The following is a 20,504-nucleotide window of genomic DNA, read 5'->3' as shown; positions in this document are numbered from 1 at the left end:
CAGTGTTGCCAGATGGGAAATGACAAATTGTCGTATTTTGAGGAAAATTATCTGACTTACGGTACATGTTGTTCATAATTATCTGCTACAGACAAAAATGACCACATACCAAGTATAGTTTCTTTTAAAGCAATTTGACCTGTAAAACCCCGCCTCCCGCCCGGATGCAGCTGGGATAGGCTCCAGCCACCCTGAGAGGGACAAGTGGTAGAAAATGGATGGATGGATGGAATAAACTAACAGGATTGTTGGGGGGGGGGGGAGCAATGGAACTATGCAATGGAATAGATCCTATACTTTCCATGAATAAAAATTTGTGAAGTGATAAAGGATTATTCGTCGGTGGAGTTCACAGACATATCAGACTATCTGGTGCTCCAGACATCATCCTACACGACAAAACAGATGAAAATTGGAAAAGCATGGAGGTCTACAACTTCTTTGTGTGTGGCTGGGTCAAGGACATTGGTACCAAGACTCTACCAGATAAATGTGCATCCTTTTTGCTCGGGTAAAGTTGCATTTCATGATTTAACTTTGTGTCTACCGCCATGTTTGTTGTTGTTGTTATTGTACACGCTGTTTACAAGCATGCGTGTTTTCCCCGTCTTAATCAAAATATAACTATAGATGTAAACATTGTGTATGTGCTGAAAGATTCATTTATGATCATTGCCTTTGGTGAAAGCTTAACTCTGTCAGGTTTTGCTCACATTTGAGTTATTTCGGGATCTTTCTGTGTGGAGTTTGCATGTTCTCCCCGTGACTGCGTGGGTTCCCTCCGGGTACTCCGGCTTCCTCCCACTTCCAAAGACATGCACCTGGGGATAAGTTGATTGGCAACACTAAATTGGCCCTAGTGTGTGAATGTGAGTGTGAATGTTGTCTGTCTATCTGTGTTGGCCCTGCGATGAGGTGGCGACTTGTCCAGGGTGTACCCCGCCTTCCGCCCGATCGTAGCTGAGATAGGCTCCAGCGCCCCCCGCGACCCCAAAGGGAATAAGCGGTAGAAAATGGATGGATGGATGGAAGTTGGTGTTTTATGAAACACTTGTAGCATCCATCAACCTTAAGAAAGTCAGTGACTTCACTATAAAAGTGGGTAACATTGTTATCACCAGGAAAGATGAGGTCACCTACCTAGGTTCCATTCTAGAGGCTAATCTTTCCTGTGATAAAATGGCAACCAAGGTAATCAAAAAGGTCAACCAACGAACGAGATTTCTCTACAGAATCTCCTCTCTGGTCAACAAAAGCACCATGAAGATTGTAGCGGGAACTCTCATTCAACCCTTTTTCGATTACACATGCACCTCTTGGTACCCCACCACCTCCAAAACCCTCAAATCTAGACTCTAAACATCCCAGAACAAGCTGGTCAGATTACTTCTAGACCTCCACCCCAGATCACACCTCACTCCTACTCACTTCTCCAAAGTGGGCTGGCTCAGGGTGGAGGACAGAGTAAAACAACTTGCACTGAGCCTTGTCTATAAAATTCGCTACACCTCCCTGATACCGAAGTACATGTCAAACTACTTCCAGAACGTAAATGACCGCCATAACCACAACACCAGGGGGAGCTCCACTAACCACGTCAAACCCAGATTCCGATCTAACAAAGGTCTTAACTCATTCTCCTTCTATGCCACATCAATATGGAATGCACTCCCCACAGGTGTAAAAGAAAGTGCATCTCTATCCTCCTTCAAAACCGCACTAAAAGAACACCTCCAGGCAACTACAACCCACATCCCCGGATTGTAATTAATCAAACGGCGTGGCGCAGTGGGAGAATGGCCGTGCGCGACCCGAGGGTCCCTGGTTCAATCCCCACCTAGTACCAACCTCGTCATGTCCGTTGTGTCCTGAGCAAGACACTTCACCCTTGCTCCTGATGGGTGCTGGTTAGCGCCTTGCATGGCAGCTCCCTCCATCAGTGTGTGAATGTGTGTGTGAATGGGTAAATGTGGAAGTAGTGTCAAAGCGCTTTGAGTACCTTGAAGGTAGAAAAGCGCTATACAAGTACAACCCATTTATCATTTATTTAAATGTAAATAATCAAATGTATATATTTGTTCTTATGCTTTCTGAGCTCACTATGTTCACTGCTCGCTGTACATATCCTACCAAGTCAGACCTACACTGTTACAATGTCCATTTCTCAGATGATGCAATTGTTGATGACTGAAGTATGCTGATAGCAACCTAACCCCCCCTCCAGATTGTAAATAATTCAATGTATATACTCTGATGATTAACTTGTGTGGTGTGCTGATAGTATATATTTGTACCATGAATTGATTTACGTGGACCCCGACTTAAACAAGTTGAAAAACTTATTGGGGTGTTACCATTTAGTGGTCAATTGTACGGAATATGTAATGTACTGTGCAATCTACTAATAAAAGTTTCAATCATCGCTATAGGCTCCATTTAAATGTGCGTTGGCTTACTTCACGCAACTTGTGGCGTACATACAGTACAGGCCAAAAGTTTGGACACACCTTCTCATTCAATCTTTATTTTCATGACTATTTACATTGTAGATTGTCACATCAAAACTATGAATGAACACAGTAAATAATGTAAATAATTCAATGTATATACTCTGATGATTAACTTGTGTGATGACTGTATTATGATGATAGTATATATCTGTACCATGAATCAATTTAAGTGGACCCCGACTTAAACAAGTTGAAAAACTTATTGGGGTGTTACCATTTAGTGGTCAATTGTAGGGAATATGTACTGTACTGTGCAATCTACTAACAAAAGTCTCAATCAATCAATCAATGTACTTAACAAAAAAAAGGTGAAATAACTGAAAACATGTTTTATATTCTATCCATCCATCCATTTTCTAACGCTTGTCCCTTTTGGGGTCGCGGGGGGTGCTGGAGCCTATCTCAGCTGCATTCGGGCGGAAGGCGGGGTACACCCTGGACAAGTCGCTACCTCATCACATGGCCAACACAGATAGACATCATTCACACACTAGGGACCATTTAGTGTTGCCAATCAACCTATCCTTTTTTCTAGTAAAACTCACAAAGATAGATTATTTCAGGCATTTGTAGACATTTTGCATGTTTGGTTTAAAAACTATATTTGAATATTTGTTTTATTGCTTTTTTTCCATTATCTCAGGATTCCAAGAACATTACTGTCATACTGAGTAAAACACACATTTTTGTATTCACAAACCTTACAAAATCTCATGTTTTTTTTAGTAAAACTCACAAAGATACATTATTTCAGGCATTATTAGCCAATTTGCATGTTTGATTTAGGAATTATGTTTAAATAACTGTCATATTGAGTATGAAAGTTATACTGTCATATTGAGTAAAAAAAACTATTTTTTGTCATTGCAAACCTTACATATTCTAGTTTCTTCAACATAGCCACCCTTTGCTCTGATTACTGCTTTGCACACTCTTGGCACTCTCTCCATGAGCTTCAAGAGCCTGAGCTGGTTTTCACTTCACAGGTGTGCCTTAGTGGAATTTCTTGCTTTATCAAATGGGGTTGGGACCATCAGGTGTGTTGTGATTGAGAAGGCGTGTGCAAACTTTTGGCCTGTACATATACTACATGGCGTGTCGAAGTCATGAAATGTCCATCGGTGTCAACTTACCGGTGCCACAATCTTGCCTGTTTGTCCAACTTGCATATCATTAGGGACATAGCCAGCATCCACTGCAGCTCGAGAAGCACCAACTGCACAAACACACATTGTAAAATGATTGTATCTAAAACTAAACCAGGTGATGGAACAGAGGGCTTCTCACCTGCAGCATTCATTTTGTCTGCAAGATCATAAAGCAGTTTGAAGTTATCTCCGCTCTTCAAGCCTCTTCCTGGAACATTTGAGTAGGATTAAATACGTTGTGAGAGCAACACAAAGAAACATGGCCATATCACAGTGCCCGTTTTGTATTGTGCAAGTTCCAACATCCCACCTCCAGACACCACAACCTTTGCACTGGTCAACTCTGGACGGTCATTCTTGGTCAGGTTCTGTTCCACCCACTCGGACACTCCCACAGCAGGGTTAGCAGCCACTGGAAGTCAGAGGAAAACCACGGATGAAACATGTCCACTCACTGGCCAATGCATTAGGTACACCTGCACTGAGCACCAAGTCTGTCTGTCTGTCTTGTGAGATGACGCTGGCTGCTGCCAGCATAGACATGTAATACAAACCCTGTTTCCATATGAGTTGGGAAATTGTGTTAGATGTAAATATAAACGGAATACAATGATTTGCAAATCCTTTTCAACCCATATTCAGTTGAATATGCTACAAAGACAACATATTTGATGTTCAAACTGATAAACTTTTTTTTTTTTGCAAATAATCATTCACTTTAGAATTTGATGCCAGCAACAAGTGACAAAGAAGTTGGGAAAGGTGGCAATAAATACTGATAAAGTTGAGGAATGCTCATCAAACACTTATTTGGAACATCCCACAGGTGTGCAGGCTAATTGAGAACAGGTGGGTGCCATGATTGGGTATAAAAACAGCTTCCCAAAAAATGCTCAGTCTTTAACAATAAAGGATGGGGCGAGGTACACCCCTTTGTCCACAATTGCGTGAGCAAATAGTCAAACAGTTTAAGAACAACGTTTCTCAAAGTGCAATTGCAAGAAATTTAGGGATTTCAACATCTACGGTCCATAATATCATCAAAAGTTTCAGAGAATCTGTAGAAATCACTCCACGTAAGCGGCATGGCCGGAAACCAACATTGAATGACCGTGATCTTCGATCCCTCAGACGACACTGTATCAAAAACCGACATCAATCTCTAAAGGATATCACCACATGGGCTCAGGAACACTTCAGAAAACCACTGTCAATAAATACAGTTTGTCGCTACATCAGTAAGTGCAAGTTAAAGCTCTACTATGCAAAGCGAAAGCCATTTATCAACAACATCCAGAAACGCCGCCGGCTTCTCTGGGCCCGAGATCATCTAAGATGGACTCATGCAAAGTGGAAAAGTGTTCTGTGGTCTGACGAGTCCAGATTTCAAATTGTTTTTGGAAATATTCGACATCGTGTCATCCGGACCAAAAGGGAAGCGAACCATCCAGACTGTTATCAACGCAAAGTTCAAAAGCCAGCATCTGTGATGGTATGGGGGTGCATTAGTGCCCAAGGCATGGGTAACTTACACATCTGTGAAGGCACCATTAATGCTGAAAGGTACATACAGGTTTTGGAACAACATATGCTGCCATCTAAGGGCCGTCTTTTTCATGGACGCCCCGGCTTATTTCAGCAAGACAATGCCAAGACACATTTAGCACGTGTTACAACAGCGTGGCTTCGTACAAAAAGAGTGCGGGTACTTTCCTGTCCCGCCTGCAGTCCAGACCTGTCTCCCATTGAAAATGTGTGGCGCATTATGAAGCGTAAAATACGACAGTGGAGACCCCGGACTGTTGAACGACTGAAGCTCTACATAAAACAAGAATGGGAAAGAATTCCACTTCAACAATTAGTTTCCTCAGTTCCCAATCGTTTATTGAGTGTTGTTAAAAGAAAAGGTGATGTAACACAGTGGTGAACATGCCCTTTCCCAACTACTTTGGCACGTGTGGCAGCCATGAAATTCTAAGTTAATTATTATTTGCAAAAAAAAAATAAAGTTTATGAGTTTGAACATCAAATATCTTGTCTTTGTAGTGCATTCAATTGAATATGGGTTGAAAAGGATTTGCAAATCATTGTATTCCGTTTATATTTACATCTAACACAATTTCCCAACTCATATGGAAACGGGGTTTGTATAACCTAATCATATTGTTTCTTCAACTTAAAAATAGCTGACCGTTTGTCAGCTATTTTCCCCGCTTCTCTGGGATTATTTTCCCAGTTTTGATCTCATACGTCTAATCACTTATAGCATATAAGAATATTCTATTACTGTTAAGCAAACTATGAATAATAAAACATGTGTCCGTTATCATAGCTACACGTATACGTATGACAAAAAAGCGCGTGAAAATCAGTGGTTTTCAATGAGGTAAGATGAATTAAATGCGCTGACAGTTCATTGCTCCTGCCAAATGAATTGCACTGAGTGGAGTGGATCCCCACTCCAAGATGGCGGCCCCGCGTCTCATCAGCGCCAGTAGCGCTCCATGCTGCATACACTTAGAAGATGTCTACGACTGCCAGATCATTATTAAGAAAAAATGAGCGACAGGAAGGCCAGAAACACTTTTTATTTCAACAGACTCTCGCGCCGTACCTGCCGTCAAAACTTTAAAGACCAGTTCCTGTCTTCACAATAAAAGCCCTGCTTCATCCTGGCTGCGCTAACAAAATAAGAGTCTCAGAAAGCTAGCGCACACAAGCTACGGAGTTTGCCGAGGTAGATCTGAACGAGGTAGATCCCCTCCACTTGGTCCATTGAAAAGTGTGGCCACCCCTGATCCAAATAATGGTTAGTAAAAAGTACCCCTTTAGTACTACGTGGTGTAACGTCCTTTACCATTTTCTGTTGCAGCACTCCCTCCCTCAGTGGAAGCCGCCTCAAAGGATGTTCCTCTCACGGTGAACACCTTCACCGGCTCGTTACACTTCACCGTGCTGAGAGCATTTCCTGTGAACACCAAACATCATTAGTCCCGGGAACAGAGGTGGGGAAAGAACACAGACAAAAAGGTCACCTGCATAGATGGCTCTGACAAATGTGTCCGGAGACTTGATCTCAATAATATCGGACATTGGAGCCACGTCCAACTTGGCAGCCACTCTTGGCAGCAGGTTCTGTCAATCATGTACACAATCACATACAGGAGAGAAAAATACAACAATTTGGAATTAACTTATTTACACGCTTGCATGACAGTTAAACATGTTTAAATGTTACCGTATTTTTCGGACTATAAGTCGCTCCGGAGTATAAGTCGCACCGGCCGAAAATGCATAATAAAGAAGGAAAAAAACATATATAAGTCGCACTGGAGTATAAGTCGCATTTTTGGGGGAAATGTATTTGATAAAAGCCAACACCAAGAATAGACATTTGAAAGGCAATTTAAAATAAATAAAGAATAGTGAACAACAGGCTGAATAAGTGTACGTTATATGAGGCATAAATAACCAACTGGTATGTTAACGTAACATATTATGGTAAGAGTCATTCAAATAACTATAACATATAGAACATGCTATACGTTTAGCAAACAATCTGTCACTAATAATCGCTAAATCCCATGAAATCTTATACGTCTAGTCTCTTACGTGAATGAGCTAAATAATATTATTTGATATTTTACGCTAATGTGTTAATAATTTCACACATAAGTCACTCCTGAGTATAAATCGCACCCCCGACCAAACTATGAAAAAAACTGCGACTTATAGTCCGAAAAATACGGTATATTGATTTATTTATGAAAGAGAGGTTAACAAGTTAAAGGTGTTTAATGATTATACAAGCATGTTTAACATTCCTTTCTTTCATAAAGACAAGAATATAAGTTGGTATGATTGTGATGACTTGCATTGATTGGAATCAGACAGTAGTGATGATAACCTCCACATTTTCAAAAGGAGGAGAAAAAAAGTCCTCCTTTCTGTCCAATACCACATGAAAGTGCTTGCTTTTTGTTTGTCCAGCTTCCATACTCCTTTTTATACACTTTACAATTTTATTTTTTGTATTTAGCCTATATTTAACCAGGTAAAATCCCATTGAGATCAAAGATCTCTTTTCCATGGGATACCTGGCTCAGGGTATTAAAAAACTGAGCTCGCATTAAAAAACGTGCTCACATGACAAGTGCATACAGACAAGGTAGACTGCAATCCTTTCACAGAAGCTTTAAACTCATTTAACGTAACAAGGGTTTGAAGTTGAAGATTGGATTGTAGGTTATTCCAAGCCTTCGGTGCTGAAAACCTAAATGCTTCCTTGCCCAGTTCAGTTCTTACTTTGGGGACAACAAATTGAGATTGACAAGAAATACATTGGCGGCAAACTCCGTAGCTTGCTTGTTTTCTGAGACTCTTATTTTGTTAGCGCAGGTAGGTAGGGGTGTAACAGTACACAAAAATGTTGGTTCGGTACGTACCTCGGTTTAGAGGCCACGGTTCGGTTCAGTAAGAAAACAACAAAATATAAATTTGTAAACAATGGCACACAGGGTCCATTGCCAGGGTTAATGTGGTCAACATATATAAAATAAAAACTAAATAAGATAAGGCTCAGAATGGTTTCCTAACAAAACTTTTCTACGTATAAAGTGCTTTTTTTGATTGATTGATTGAGACTTTTATTAGTAGATTGCACAGTACAGTAAACTGCCTTAAGTTGTTGCTCAGATTAAATAAAATGACAAAACTTTTCTTCTATGTATAAAAAGTGCAACATTAAACAGTTTCAAGTCAACTCAGTCTCAGATTAACTTTGGCTTTTATATGTTGTCGTAGCCCGGTCATTGCTAGCGTGCCGTGTGTTGTGCCTCGGTGTGCATTTTTTACACAACATGCGTAACGATACTTAATATGTCCGTGTGGAAACTCGTTCGGTACACCTTTGGACCGAACCGCAACACCCGTACCGAAATGGTTTGATACAAATACACCAGGGGTGCTCATTACGTCGATCGCGAGCTACCGGTCGATCTCGGAGGGTGTGTCAGTCGATCACCAGCCAGGCATTAAAAAAATAGTCCTAAAAATGAGCGATCATAAATCTTCACTATGACGTCACTTTCGTCACTTGATTGACATTCACGGCACCCGAGGGTCTTCTGAGATGACGCTGGCTGCTGCCAGCTCATTAAAATTACCGACTGGAAGGCGAGAAACACTTTATTTCAACAGACTCTGGCGCCGTACCTGTCGTCAAAACTCCAAAGACCGACTGCACTGTTGCACAATAAAAACACTGCTTCATCCTGCCTGCGCTACCAAAATAAGAGTCTCAGAAAGCTGGCGTGCACAAGCTAGCAAGCTACGGAGTTTGGAGACAATGTATTTCTTGTAAAGTGCATACTAAGGAGTACGGAAGCTGGACAAATAAGATGCCAAAAACCAACCACTTTCATGTGGTATTGGACAGAAAGGAGGACTTTTTTTCTCCTCCATTCGAAAATGCGGACATTATCAGCAGCACTGTCTGATTCCAATCAATGCAAGTCATCACAATCAGGTAATACACCAACTTATATTCTTGTCTTCATGAAAGAAAGGAATCTATGTGTTAAACATGCTTGTATTATCTTTAAACACCTTTAACTTATTAACAATATTAACTATATGTGTTAAACATGCTTGTATTATTTTTAAACACCTTTAAGTTGTTAACAATATTAACTATATGTATTAAACATTCTTGTATTATCATTAAACACCTTTAATTTTTTAACAATATTAACTATGTGTTAAACATGCTTGTATTATCACTAAACACCTTTAACTTGTTAACAATATTAACTACCGTATTTTCCGCACCATTAGCCGCACCTAAAAACCGCAAATTTACTCAAAAGCTGACAGTGCGGCTTTTAACCCGGTGCGCTTTATATATGGATAAATATTAAGATTCATTTTCATAAAGTTTCGATCTCGCAACTTAGGTAAACAGCCGCCATCTTTTTTCCCGGTAGAACAGGAAGCGCTTCTTCTTCTACGCAAGCAACCGCCAAGGTAAGCACCCGCCCCCATAGAACAGGAAGCGCTTCTTCTTCTACTGTAAGCAACCACCCGCCCCCGGAAGAAGAAGGAAAAACGCGCGGATATCACCGTACGTTTCATTTCCTGTTTACATCTGTAAAGACCACAAAATGGCTCCTACTAAGCGACAAGGACCCGGTTCATGAAAAGACGCAATCTCTCCATCCGCACACGGATTACTACCGTATTTCACAGCAACTGATATTCCTGTGAACCGCACTGTGGAACGGGAGCACGTACGGTGAATATTCGCACCACAGGGAATGAGAAGTCATCCTTCACTGTGGTTCTAGCTTGCCATGCTAACTTCCACCCATGGTGATATTCAAAAGGAAGACCTTGCCAAAAGAGACCTTTCCAGCCGGCGTCATCATAAAAGCTAACTCGAAGGGATGGATGAAGAAAAGATGAGCGAGTGGTTAAGGTAAGTTTAAGTTTACACGAAGAGTCCGGGTGGCTTTTTTCACGCAGCTCTGTCCATGTTGATATACGTATGTTTGTGATTGCACATTTGCGTACATTTTGGGAGTGAACAGAGTTGTTAGAACGCTGGTTTTTAATATATTATTAAAGTTTGACTGACCTATCTGACTGTTTTTTTGACATTCCTTTAGCGCAGTTAGATGCGGCTTACAACACGGGGCGGCTTATTGGTGGACAAAGTTTTGAAATATGCCGTTCATTGAAGGCGCGGCTTTTAACCCAGGGCGCCTTATGATGCGGAAAATACGGTATATGTATTAAACATGCTTGTATTATCATTAAACACCTTTAATTTTTTAACAATATTAACTATATGTGTTAAACATGCTTGCATTATCATTAAACACCTTTAACTTGTTAACAAAAACATATATTTCATAAATAAGTAAATGTAAATTATATATATGAATGAGGTAGATCCCCACGACTTGATCAATTGAAAAGTAGCTCGCCTGCAGAAAAAGTGTGAGCACTCCTGAAATACACGTACCGTTACACCCCTACAAGTAGGATGACGCAGCGCTTTTATTGTGAAGACAGGAACTGTGCGGTCTTTAGAGTTTTGACAGCAGATACGGCGCGAGAGTCTGTTGAAATAAAAAGTGTTTCTCGCCTTCCTGTCGGTCGTTTTTTCTTAATAATGATGTGGCAGCAGCCAGCGTCCTCTCACAAGACCCTCGGGTGCCGTGAATGTCAATCAAGTGACCAAAGTCACGTCTTGGTGAAGATTTATGATCGCTCATTTTTAGGTCTATTTTTTTAATGCCTGGCTGGCGACGGACTGACACACCCTCCGCCATACACGTAATGGGCACCTCTGGTTTAGACCGACCCAATCAGGAACCAGTTCCACAAAATACAGGTACTCGGTATACATCCCTACCCAAAACAAGAAGTGCAAACACCTTTAAGTGTTGTGGTTGTGTTGTCTGAGTCGTACCTTTCCAAAAGCAGAAGCTCCAGCACAGATGTGAGTAAAGCTGAACTGCTTCTGAGTTGCCAAGATGAGAGGCGTCAGCTCCTCTGCACAACAACACCAGCCAGCATGTAAATAAATATGCAGAACATAATCCCAGTTGACAATTGTTGACATGTTTTTAAGTCTCTAGACCTGGCAGAGCTCCTTTGTAAGAATCATTCTGAACCACCAACACTTTCTTCACACCGCTAACTTGACTGATTTCTTCCACAACCTGGAAAAGGAAAGTCACAGTTTAATAATGTTCAGTTTGCAGGAGATTCCTGATGAACGTCACACACCTTTGCACAGTTTGTTCCCGCGACCAGACAAGAGACTTCTCCGCCAAGTCGACTGGCAGCAGTGATGGCATTCAAGGTGATGGGCGTCAACTTCTCATTGTTGTGCTCTGCAACCACCAAGGTGCTCTGCAACCTCTGCAACACGCCGCTCTGTTGAAGTGGAGACCAACATGCTTTTATGTTGGAAATCTTGACTATACCTCATGTTGTGCTTGTGTATAATATGCACACCTTAAGTACATTTTGGAGGAATACAAATGTATAATTGTGTGAATGCACCTAAACATACACACATGCTTTTCTACACCATAATTAATCTACTTCTTCTTCTTCTCCAGATTTTGGCGCGCTTTACCTTCCACATTACCGTTCCAACTTCAAACTGTTCAGCCTATTCGGGAATCACGGGCTTTCCCTTCACAAATTCCAAAAATTCCCAGATTTCCCAGAATTTCAGGTTTTCCGGGACATTTTTCCCATTCAAAATTAATTGTCCATTTTTCAAACTTCCACCATTTCCACGTTTTTCAACCGATTCAAACCATTCCACCTTCAACATATTCCACTCATCCTGGACATTCAAACTATCATTTTTCCAAGTTCAAAAAAATTCCAGGAATTCCCAGAATTCCCTTTTTTTCAAACCCTTTTTATGACCCTTTGTTCTGGCGACTACTCCTTCCACATTTTTCAACCCACTTCAACTGTTCCACCGTCAAAACATTCTTCTTAATCAGGACAAAATACAAAGTTGTTTTTTGAACTGGAAAAATTCCCGGTTTTCCCCGAAATTCCTTAAAACCATTTCTCAATTAAAACTGTTACTACTTCAACATTTCTTGACAGATTTGAAAAAGTCCAACACCAACCATTTCAACTCATTCAGAACATTCAAGTCTTTTAACATTTTCCAGAAAATTCCCAAATTTCCATGAAATTTCCGTTGAAGTGAGTGGGACATTTTTCAAAGTTTCACAATTCCCACATTTGTCATCTGATTCAAACTCCGCAATATTCAGCCTGTTCAAAATGGTGTGCTCTCCTTCAACAGTTTTTTAAAAATTCCCGGATTTCCAAGAATTCCCAGAATTCCAGGTTTTCCAGGACATTTTTCCCATTCAAAATGATTTGCCATTTTTCAAACTTCCACCATTTCCACATTTTTCGACCGATTCAAACCATTCCACCTTCAACATATTCCACTCATCCTGGACATTCAAACTATAATTTTTCCAAGTTAAAATTTTTTCCAGGAATTCACAGAATTCCCTTTTTTGACAGTTTGTTCTGGCGACTACTCCTTCCACATTTTTCAACCCACTTCAACTGTTCCACCGTCAAAACATTCTTCTTAATCAGGACAAAATACGAAGTTGTTTTTTGAACTGGAAAAATTCCCGGTTTTCCCCGAAATTCCTTAAAACCATTTCTCAATTAAAACTGTTACTGCTTCAACATTTCTCGACCGATTTGAAAAAGTCCCAACACCAACCATTTCAACTCATACAGAACATTCCAGTCTTTTAACATTTTCCAAAAAATTCCCAAATTTCCATGAAATTTCCATTGAAATGAGTGGGACATTTTTCAAAATTTCACAATTCCCACATTTGTCATCCGATTCAAACTCCGCAATATTCAGCCTTTACAAAATGGTGTGCTCTCCTTCAACAGTTTTTTAAAAATTCCCGGATTTCCAAGAATTCCCAGAATTCCAGGTTTTCCGGGACATTTTTCCCATTCAAAATGAATTCGCCATTTTTCAAACTTCCACCATTTCCACATTTTTCAACCGTTTCAAACCATTCCAACAACAACACATTCCACCATCCTGGACATTCAAACTATCATTTTTCCAAGTTCAAAAAATCACCGGGAATTCCCAGAATTCCCTTTTTTTCAAACCCTTTTTGTGACCCTTTGTTCTGGCGACTGCTCCTTCCACATTTTTCAACCCACTTCAACTGTTCCACCGTCAAAACATTCTTCTTAATCAGGGCAAAAAAACACAGTTGTTTTTTGAACTGGAAAAATTCCCGGTTTTCCCCGAAATTCCTTAATACAATTTCTCAATTAAAACTGTTACTACTTCAACATTTCTCGACCGATTTGAAAAAGCCCAACACCAACCATTTCAACTCATTCAGAACATTCAAGTCTTTTAACATTTTCCAAAAAATTCCCGAAATTCCCAAATTTCCATTGAAATGAGTGGGACATTTTTCAAAGTTTCACAATTCCCACATTTGTCACCCGATTCAAACTCCGCAATATTCAGCCTGTACAAAATGGTGTGCTCTCCTTCAACAGTTTTTTTTTAAATTCCCGGATTTCCAAGAATTCCCAGAATTCCAGGTTTTCGGGACATTTTTCCCATTCAAAATGAATTCGCCATTTTTCAAACTTCCACCATTTCCACATTTTTCAACCTATTCAAACCATTCCACCTTCAACATATTCCACTCATTCTGGACATTCAAACTATCATTTTTCCAAGTTAAAAAAAAAATCCAGGAATTCTCAGAATTCCCTTTTTTGACAGTTTGTTTTGGCGACTACTCCTTCCACATTTTTCAACCCACTTCAACTGTTCCCCGTCAAAACATTCTTCTTAATCAGGGCAAAAAACGCAGTTGTTTTTTGAACTGGAAAAATTCCCGGTTTTCCCCGAAATCCCTTAAAACCATTTCTCAATTAAAACTGTTACTACTTCAACATTTCTAAGACCGATTTGAAAAAGCCCAACACCAACCATTTCAACTCATTCAGAACATTCAAGTCTTTTAACATTTTCCAAAAAATTCCCAAATTTCCATTGAAATGAGTGGGACATTTTTCAAAGTTTCACAATTCCCACATTTGTCATCCGATTCAAACTCCGCAATATTCAGCCTGTTCAAAATGGTGTGCTCTCCTTCAACAGTTTTTTAAAAAATTCCCGGATGTCCAAGAATTCCAGGTTTTCCGGGACATTTTTCCCATTCAAAATGATTCGCCATTTTTCAAACTTCCACCATTTCCACATTTTTCAACCGATTCAAACCATTGCATCTTCAACATATTCCACTCATCCTGGACATTCAAACTATAATTTTTCCAAGTTAAAATTTTTTCCAGGAATTCACAGAATTCCCTTTTTTGACAGTTTGTTCTGGCGACTACTCCTTCCACATTTTTCAACCCACTTCAACTGTTCCACCGTCAAAACATTCTTCTTAATCAGGGCAAAAAACGCAGTTGTTTTTTTAATTGGAAAAATTCCTGGTTCTCCCCGAAATTCCTTAATACCATTTCTCAATTAAAGTGAAGTGAAGTGAATTACATTTATAGAGTGCTTTTTCTCAAGTGACTCAAAGCGCTTTACATAGTGAAACCCAATATCTAAGTTACATTTAAACCAGTGTGGGTGGCACTGGGAGCAGGTGGGTAAAGTGTCTTGCCCAAGGACACAACGGCAGTGGCTAGGATGGCGGAAGCGGCGATCGAACCTGCAACCCTCAAGTTGCTGGCACGGCCGCTCTACCAACCGAGCTATACCACCCCTAAAACTGTTACTACTTCAACATTTCTCGACAGATTTGAAAAAGCCCAACATCAACCATTTCAACTCATACAGAACATTCAAGTCTTTTAACATTTTCCAAAAAATTCCCGAAATTCCCAAATTTCCATTGAAATGAGTGGGACATTTTTCAAAGTTTCACAATTCCCACATTTGTCACCCGATTCAAACTCCGCAATATTCAGCCTGTACAAAATGGTGTGCTCTCCTTCAACAGTTTTTTTTTAAATTCCCGGATTTCCAAGAATTCCCAGAATTCCAGGTTTTCCGGGACATTTTTCCCATTCAAAATGATTCGCCATTTTTCAAACTTCCACCATTTCCACATTTTTCAACCGATTCAAACCATTCCACCTTCAACATATTCCACTCATCCTGGACATTCAAACTATAATTTTTCCAAGTTAAAAAAATTTCCAGGAATTCACAGAATTCCCTTTTTTGACAGTTTGTTCTGGCGACTACTCCTTCCACATGTTTCAACCCACTTCAACTGTTCCACCGTCAAAACATTCTTCTTAATCAGGACAAAAAACACAGTTGTTTTTTGAACTGGAAAAATTCCCGGTTTTCCCCGAAATTCCTTAATACAATTTCTCAATTAAAACTGTTACTACAACATTTCTCGACCGATTTGAAAAAGCCCAACACCAACCATTTCAACTCATTCAAGTCTTTTAACATTTTCCAAAAAATTCCCGAAATTCCCATTGAAATGAGTGGGACATTTTTCAAAGTTTCACAATTCCCACATTTGTCACCCGATTCAAACTCCGCAATATTCAGCCTGTACAAAATGGTGTGCTCTCCAACAGTTTTTAAAAAAAATCCCGGATTTCCAAGAATTCCAGGTTTTCAGGACATTTTTCCCATTCAAAATGAATTCGCCATTTTTCAAACTTCCACCATTTCCACATTTTTCAACCAATTCAAACCATTCCACCTTCAACATATTCCACTCATTCTGGACATTCAAACTATCATTTTTCCAAGTTAAAAAAAAATCCAGGAATTCTCAGAATTCCCTTTTTTGACAGTTTGTTCTGGCGACTACTCCTTCCACATTTTTCAACCCACTTCAACTGTTCCACCGTCAAAACATTCTTCTTAATCAGGGCAAAAAACGCAGTTGTTTTTTGAACTGGAAAAATTCCCGGTTTTCCCCGAAATTCCTTAATACAATTTCTCAATTAAAACTGTTACTACAACATTTCTCGACCGATTTGAAAAAGCCCAACACCAACCATTTCAACTCATTCAAGTCTTTTAACATTTTCCAAAAAATTCCCGAAATTGCCATTGAAATGAGTGGGACATTTTTCAAAGTTTCACAATTCCCACATTTGTCACCCGATTCAAACTCCACAATATTCAGCCTGTACAAAATGGTGTGCTCTCCAACAGTTTTTTAAAAAAAATCCCGGATTTCCAAGAATTCCAGGTTTTCAGGACATTTTTCCCATTCAAAATGAATTCGCCATTTTTCAAACTTCCACCATTTCCACATTTTTCAACCAATTCAAACCATTCCACCTTCAACATATTCCACTCATTCTGGACATTCAAACTATAATTTTTCCAAGTTAAAAAAATTTCCAGGAATTCACAGAATTCCCTTTTTTGACAGTTTGTTCTGGCGACTACTCCTTCCACATGTTTCAACCCACTTCAACTGTTCCACCGTCAAAACATTCTTCTTAATCAGGGCAAAAAACGCAGTTGTTTTTTGAACTGGAAAAATTCCCGGTTTTCCCCGAAATTCCTTAATACAATTTCTCAATTAAAACTGTTACTACAACATTTCTCGACCGATTTGAAAAAGCCCAACACCAACCATTTCAACTCATTCAAGTCTTTTAACATTTTCCAAAAAATTCCCGAAATTCCCATTGAAATGAGTGGGACATTTTTCAAAGTTTCACAATTCCCACATTTGTCACCCGATTCAAACTCCGCAATATTCAGCCTGTACAAAATGGTGTGCTCTCCAACAGTTTAAAAAAAAAATCCCGGATTTCCAAGAATTCCAGGTTTTCAGGACATTTTTCCCATTCAAAATGAATTCGCCATTTTTCAAACTTCCACCAATTCCACATTTTTCAACCAATTCAAACCATTCCACCTTCAACATATTCCACTCATTCTGGACATTCAAACTATCATTTTTCCAAGTTAAAAAAAAATCCAGGAATTCTCAGAATTCCCTTTTTTGACAGTTTGTTCTGGCGACTACTCCTTCCACATTTTTCAACCCACTTCAACTGTTCCACCGTCAAAACATTCTTCTTAATCAGGACAACATACGAAGTTGTTTTTTGAACTGGAAAAATTCACGGTTTTCCCTGAAATTCCTTAATACCATTTCTCAATTAAAACTGTTACTACTTCAACATTTCTCGACCGATTTGGAAAAAGTCCAACACCCACCATTTCAAGTCATTCAGAACATTTAAGTCTTTTAACATTTTCCAAAAAATCCCCAAATTTCCATGAAATTTCCGTTGAAATGAGTGGGATTTTTCAAAGTTTCACAATTCCCACATTTGTCATCCGATTCAAACTCCGCAATATTCAGCCTGTTCAAAATGGTGTGCTCTCCTTCAACAGTTTTAAAAAAAATTCCCTGATTTACAAGAATTCCCAAAATTCCAGGTTTTCCGGGACATTTTTCCCATTCAAAATGAATTCGACATTTTTCAAACTTCCAGCATTTCCACATTTTTCAACCGATTCAAACCATTCCACCTTCAACATATTCCACTTATCCTGGACATTCAAACTATAATTTTTCCAAGTTAAAAATTTTTCCAGGAATTTCCAGAATTCCCTTTTTTGACAGTTTGTTCTGGAGACTACTCCTTCCACATTTTTCAACCCACTTCAACTGTTCCACCGTCAAAACATTCTTCTTAATCAGGACAAAATACGAAGTTGTTTTTTGAACTGGAAAAATTCCCGGTTTTCCCCGAAATTCCTTAATACCATTTCTCAATTAAAACTGTTACTACTTCAACATTTCTCGACCGATTTGGAAAAAGTCCAACACCCACCATTTCAACTCATTCAGAACATTTAAGTCTTTTAACATTCTCCAAAAAATTCCCGAAATTCCCAAATTTCCATTGAAATGAGAGGGACATTTGAGTGTGCAACAACAACAAAGTGCTTCAGTCACCTTCAACTTAAAACGCCAGCTCCAGCTGGACTCAGCCAGACATTACTAGCCGATAACAGAGCGCACTTACACAACCTTCAATATTAAAAGCAACGGCATGCGTTCGTACATTTGCCGTAATGTACTCAATTTAAGCTTCCGCATGATATTACAAGAATGAAATGTAAGTTTAATAACACCAGTCTGCGTTCATAACTCCAATGTTTACAACGCCGGAGTTTCATAACGACTGTGCCAGCTATGCTAATTAGCATTAGCAAGGGCAAAACCTTGCATTGTTGCAAAAACTATCAACTTAAATTGTTTTTGTTTTTTTTACAGTTAATCATGTTTATTGTCAACCACTTCTTACACACAAAAAAGCCGACTTTGGACGAAACGAGCTTGCGTGGCGTGCACTTGCTGCAGGGACACGTTAGCTGACTGGCGTTTAACAATGTTACTTAGCTCAAACTAAAGTCAACAAAGCACAAAAATGTTACTAATCAATGCACGTCGAGCTCTTACCAAGCGCGTCACGTTGGTTTTAGTCAAAACTCTGTTCATGGCGGACTCCTCGATGTGGAAGCTCCGCAACGCTGCAGTCTGCGAGTCTTCTGTGCCAAAGGTCAAAACATTACGTCATCGGTGTAACTCTCGCGAGATGTAAGCATTACCGCGAGAACTGGCCGACCTCTGTGTCATAGACATATTTACATATAGGAGGACTATGATTACATTATTTTTAACAAATGTGCTTCAAATATAACTTTTGTTACATACAACTGTAACCGAGGATTTATATATGTCGCCCATACTGTATAAAACTACAAAATAACAAACACGGAGGCTCCAGTTTTACACGAGGACCACTTTATTTCGTTTGTTTTCAAAAGCTCCGCTACACTACGTGTCACCACTTCCGCTCTTTAGCGCCTTCAAAATAAGAGCTCGATGCATATACTGCATAACAGCTCATAACAGGAACTTAACATCACAAAGAGGCAAGTCCATAAAAATAGGTTACACAACTTTAGACTAGTTTGTATTTATCAACTTGCGTTAGTAAAAACACGTTTTTTGACACTGATTATTTTTGTATTAAAAAAAAAAAAGCGAGTCTGAAACATACATTTTCAGTTCAATACATTACAAGTTATATGAAAATAATAAAACTAATAGTTACATTTAAAATAAATAAAGAGTTATTGGCACTTTTATCAAATTATTACACTGTAAATAAAAAATGTAACGCAATTTACTGTGGAATATATTTACTGTACCTGCAGAGATGTGATTTGACAAAATAAAGTTACAACTAAACGCTGTAACTTCATAGTTGCAATGTTGCAGCTCATTGCGATAAAATGACAACTATATGCTTTAAACTCCAAAATTGCAATTCGTTAATCATTATGTCGTGTTAACAACTTACTGCCACCTACTGGACAAGAGACACATTACTTTGAATATTTATTACAGAGGAAATTGATTACATGATTTTTTTGTGAAGTTAATTGCTGTGAAATAATAATGTGACGATGACAGTATTTTACTGTGGAAAAAAAACACTGCTAAACACCGTGAAGTCATGGTAAGTGTTTACAGTGGAAGTTTATATTTGTTTTGCAGGTGTTTACAATATTTTGCCAACGAGAGCAGACATGATCACAATTTCATATTAAAATGATCTATTTTGGATTGTATTTTTACTGCAATAAATTATTCTGAATTTAACAAATCCATGCAAAAAAAAACCGACTAATCATTTTGTTTTAGATTGATTATATATTTTCCCCAGCAGAGGACGCTATAGAGCGACAAGACAAACTGGATCTTACAAAAAGATGTTCGTTTACGCCGCATAATATCATGTTTTTACAAAACACATTTAGATGTAATAGAATAAATAGAAAATAGAATAAATAAAATAATATCAAACATGAAACCACAAGCAAAATTCCACGTTTTAGAGACATTTTAGACTGCTTTTTTAAAATCATTTGATAATAGAAGAAACTATGACAAAGTTGGGTTTGAAAAATACGACTTGATATAAAGTCATAGGGTGTGGGCGTGTGTGTGTGGGTGTGTGTGTGTGTGTGTGTGTGTGTGTGTGTGTGTGTGTGTGTGTGTGTGTGTGTGTGTGTGTGTGGGTGCGTGTTTGCGTGTGTGTGTGTGTGTGTGTGCGTGGACCCACAGAGGTCCAAGGTCTGCATACGTCACACTGGTCGGTGTAAGCCTTGTTGTGTCCCTCCTCTCACACAAGTGTGAGCATCAGCCGGGGGACAGACTTGCTCCTGCATGGTGGACCTCCTGCTCCATGCCGCTGGTGG

General features: G+C 39.2%; 1 protein-coding gene across 1 annotated transcript in view; it reads right to left on the bottom strand.

Annotated features, from left to right (window-relative positions):
• Nucleotides 1-18,858, bottom strand: part of etfa (electron transfer flavoprotein subunit alpha) — a 23,314-nt gene extending 4,456 nt beyond the window's left edge. The window contains exons 1-9 of the mRNA XM_061970389.2: nt 18,697-18,858; nt 11,453-11,602; nt 11,304-11,385; nt 11,133-11,215; nt 6,694-6,793; nt 6,516-6,626; nt 3,969-4,070; nt 3,798-3,866; nt 3,644-3,726 (exon numbers count right to left, since the gene is read on the bottom strand). Of these exons, the coding sequence (XP_061826373.1) occupies nt 3,644-3,726; nt 3,798-3,866; nt 3,969-4,070; nt 6,516-6,626; nt 6,694-6,793; nt 11,133-11,215; nt 11,304-11,385; nt 11,453-11,602; nt 18,697-18,735 (819 nt within the window). The 5' untranslated portion in view covers nt 18,736-18,858. The remainder of the gene's footprint in view (nt 1-3,643; nt 3,727-3,797; nt 3,867-3,968; nt 4,071-6,515; nt 6,627-6,693; nt 6,794-11,132; nt 11,216-11,303; nt 11,386-11,452; nt 11,603-18,696) is intronic.
• Nucleotides 18,859-20,504: the final 1,646 nt, after the last annotated feature.

The sequence above is a fragment of the Nerophis lumbriciformis genome, linkage group LG10, assembly GCF_033978685.3.
Source record: "Nerophis lumbriciformis linkage group LG10, RoL_Nlum_v2.1, whole genome shotgun sequence".
NCBI lineage: Eukaryota > Metazoa > Chordata > Actinopteri > Syngnathiformes > Syngnathidae > Nerophis > Nerophis lumbriciformis.
This window is presented reverse-complemented; position numbering and strand designations above follow the sequence as displayed.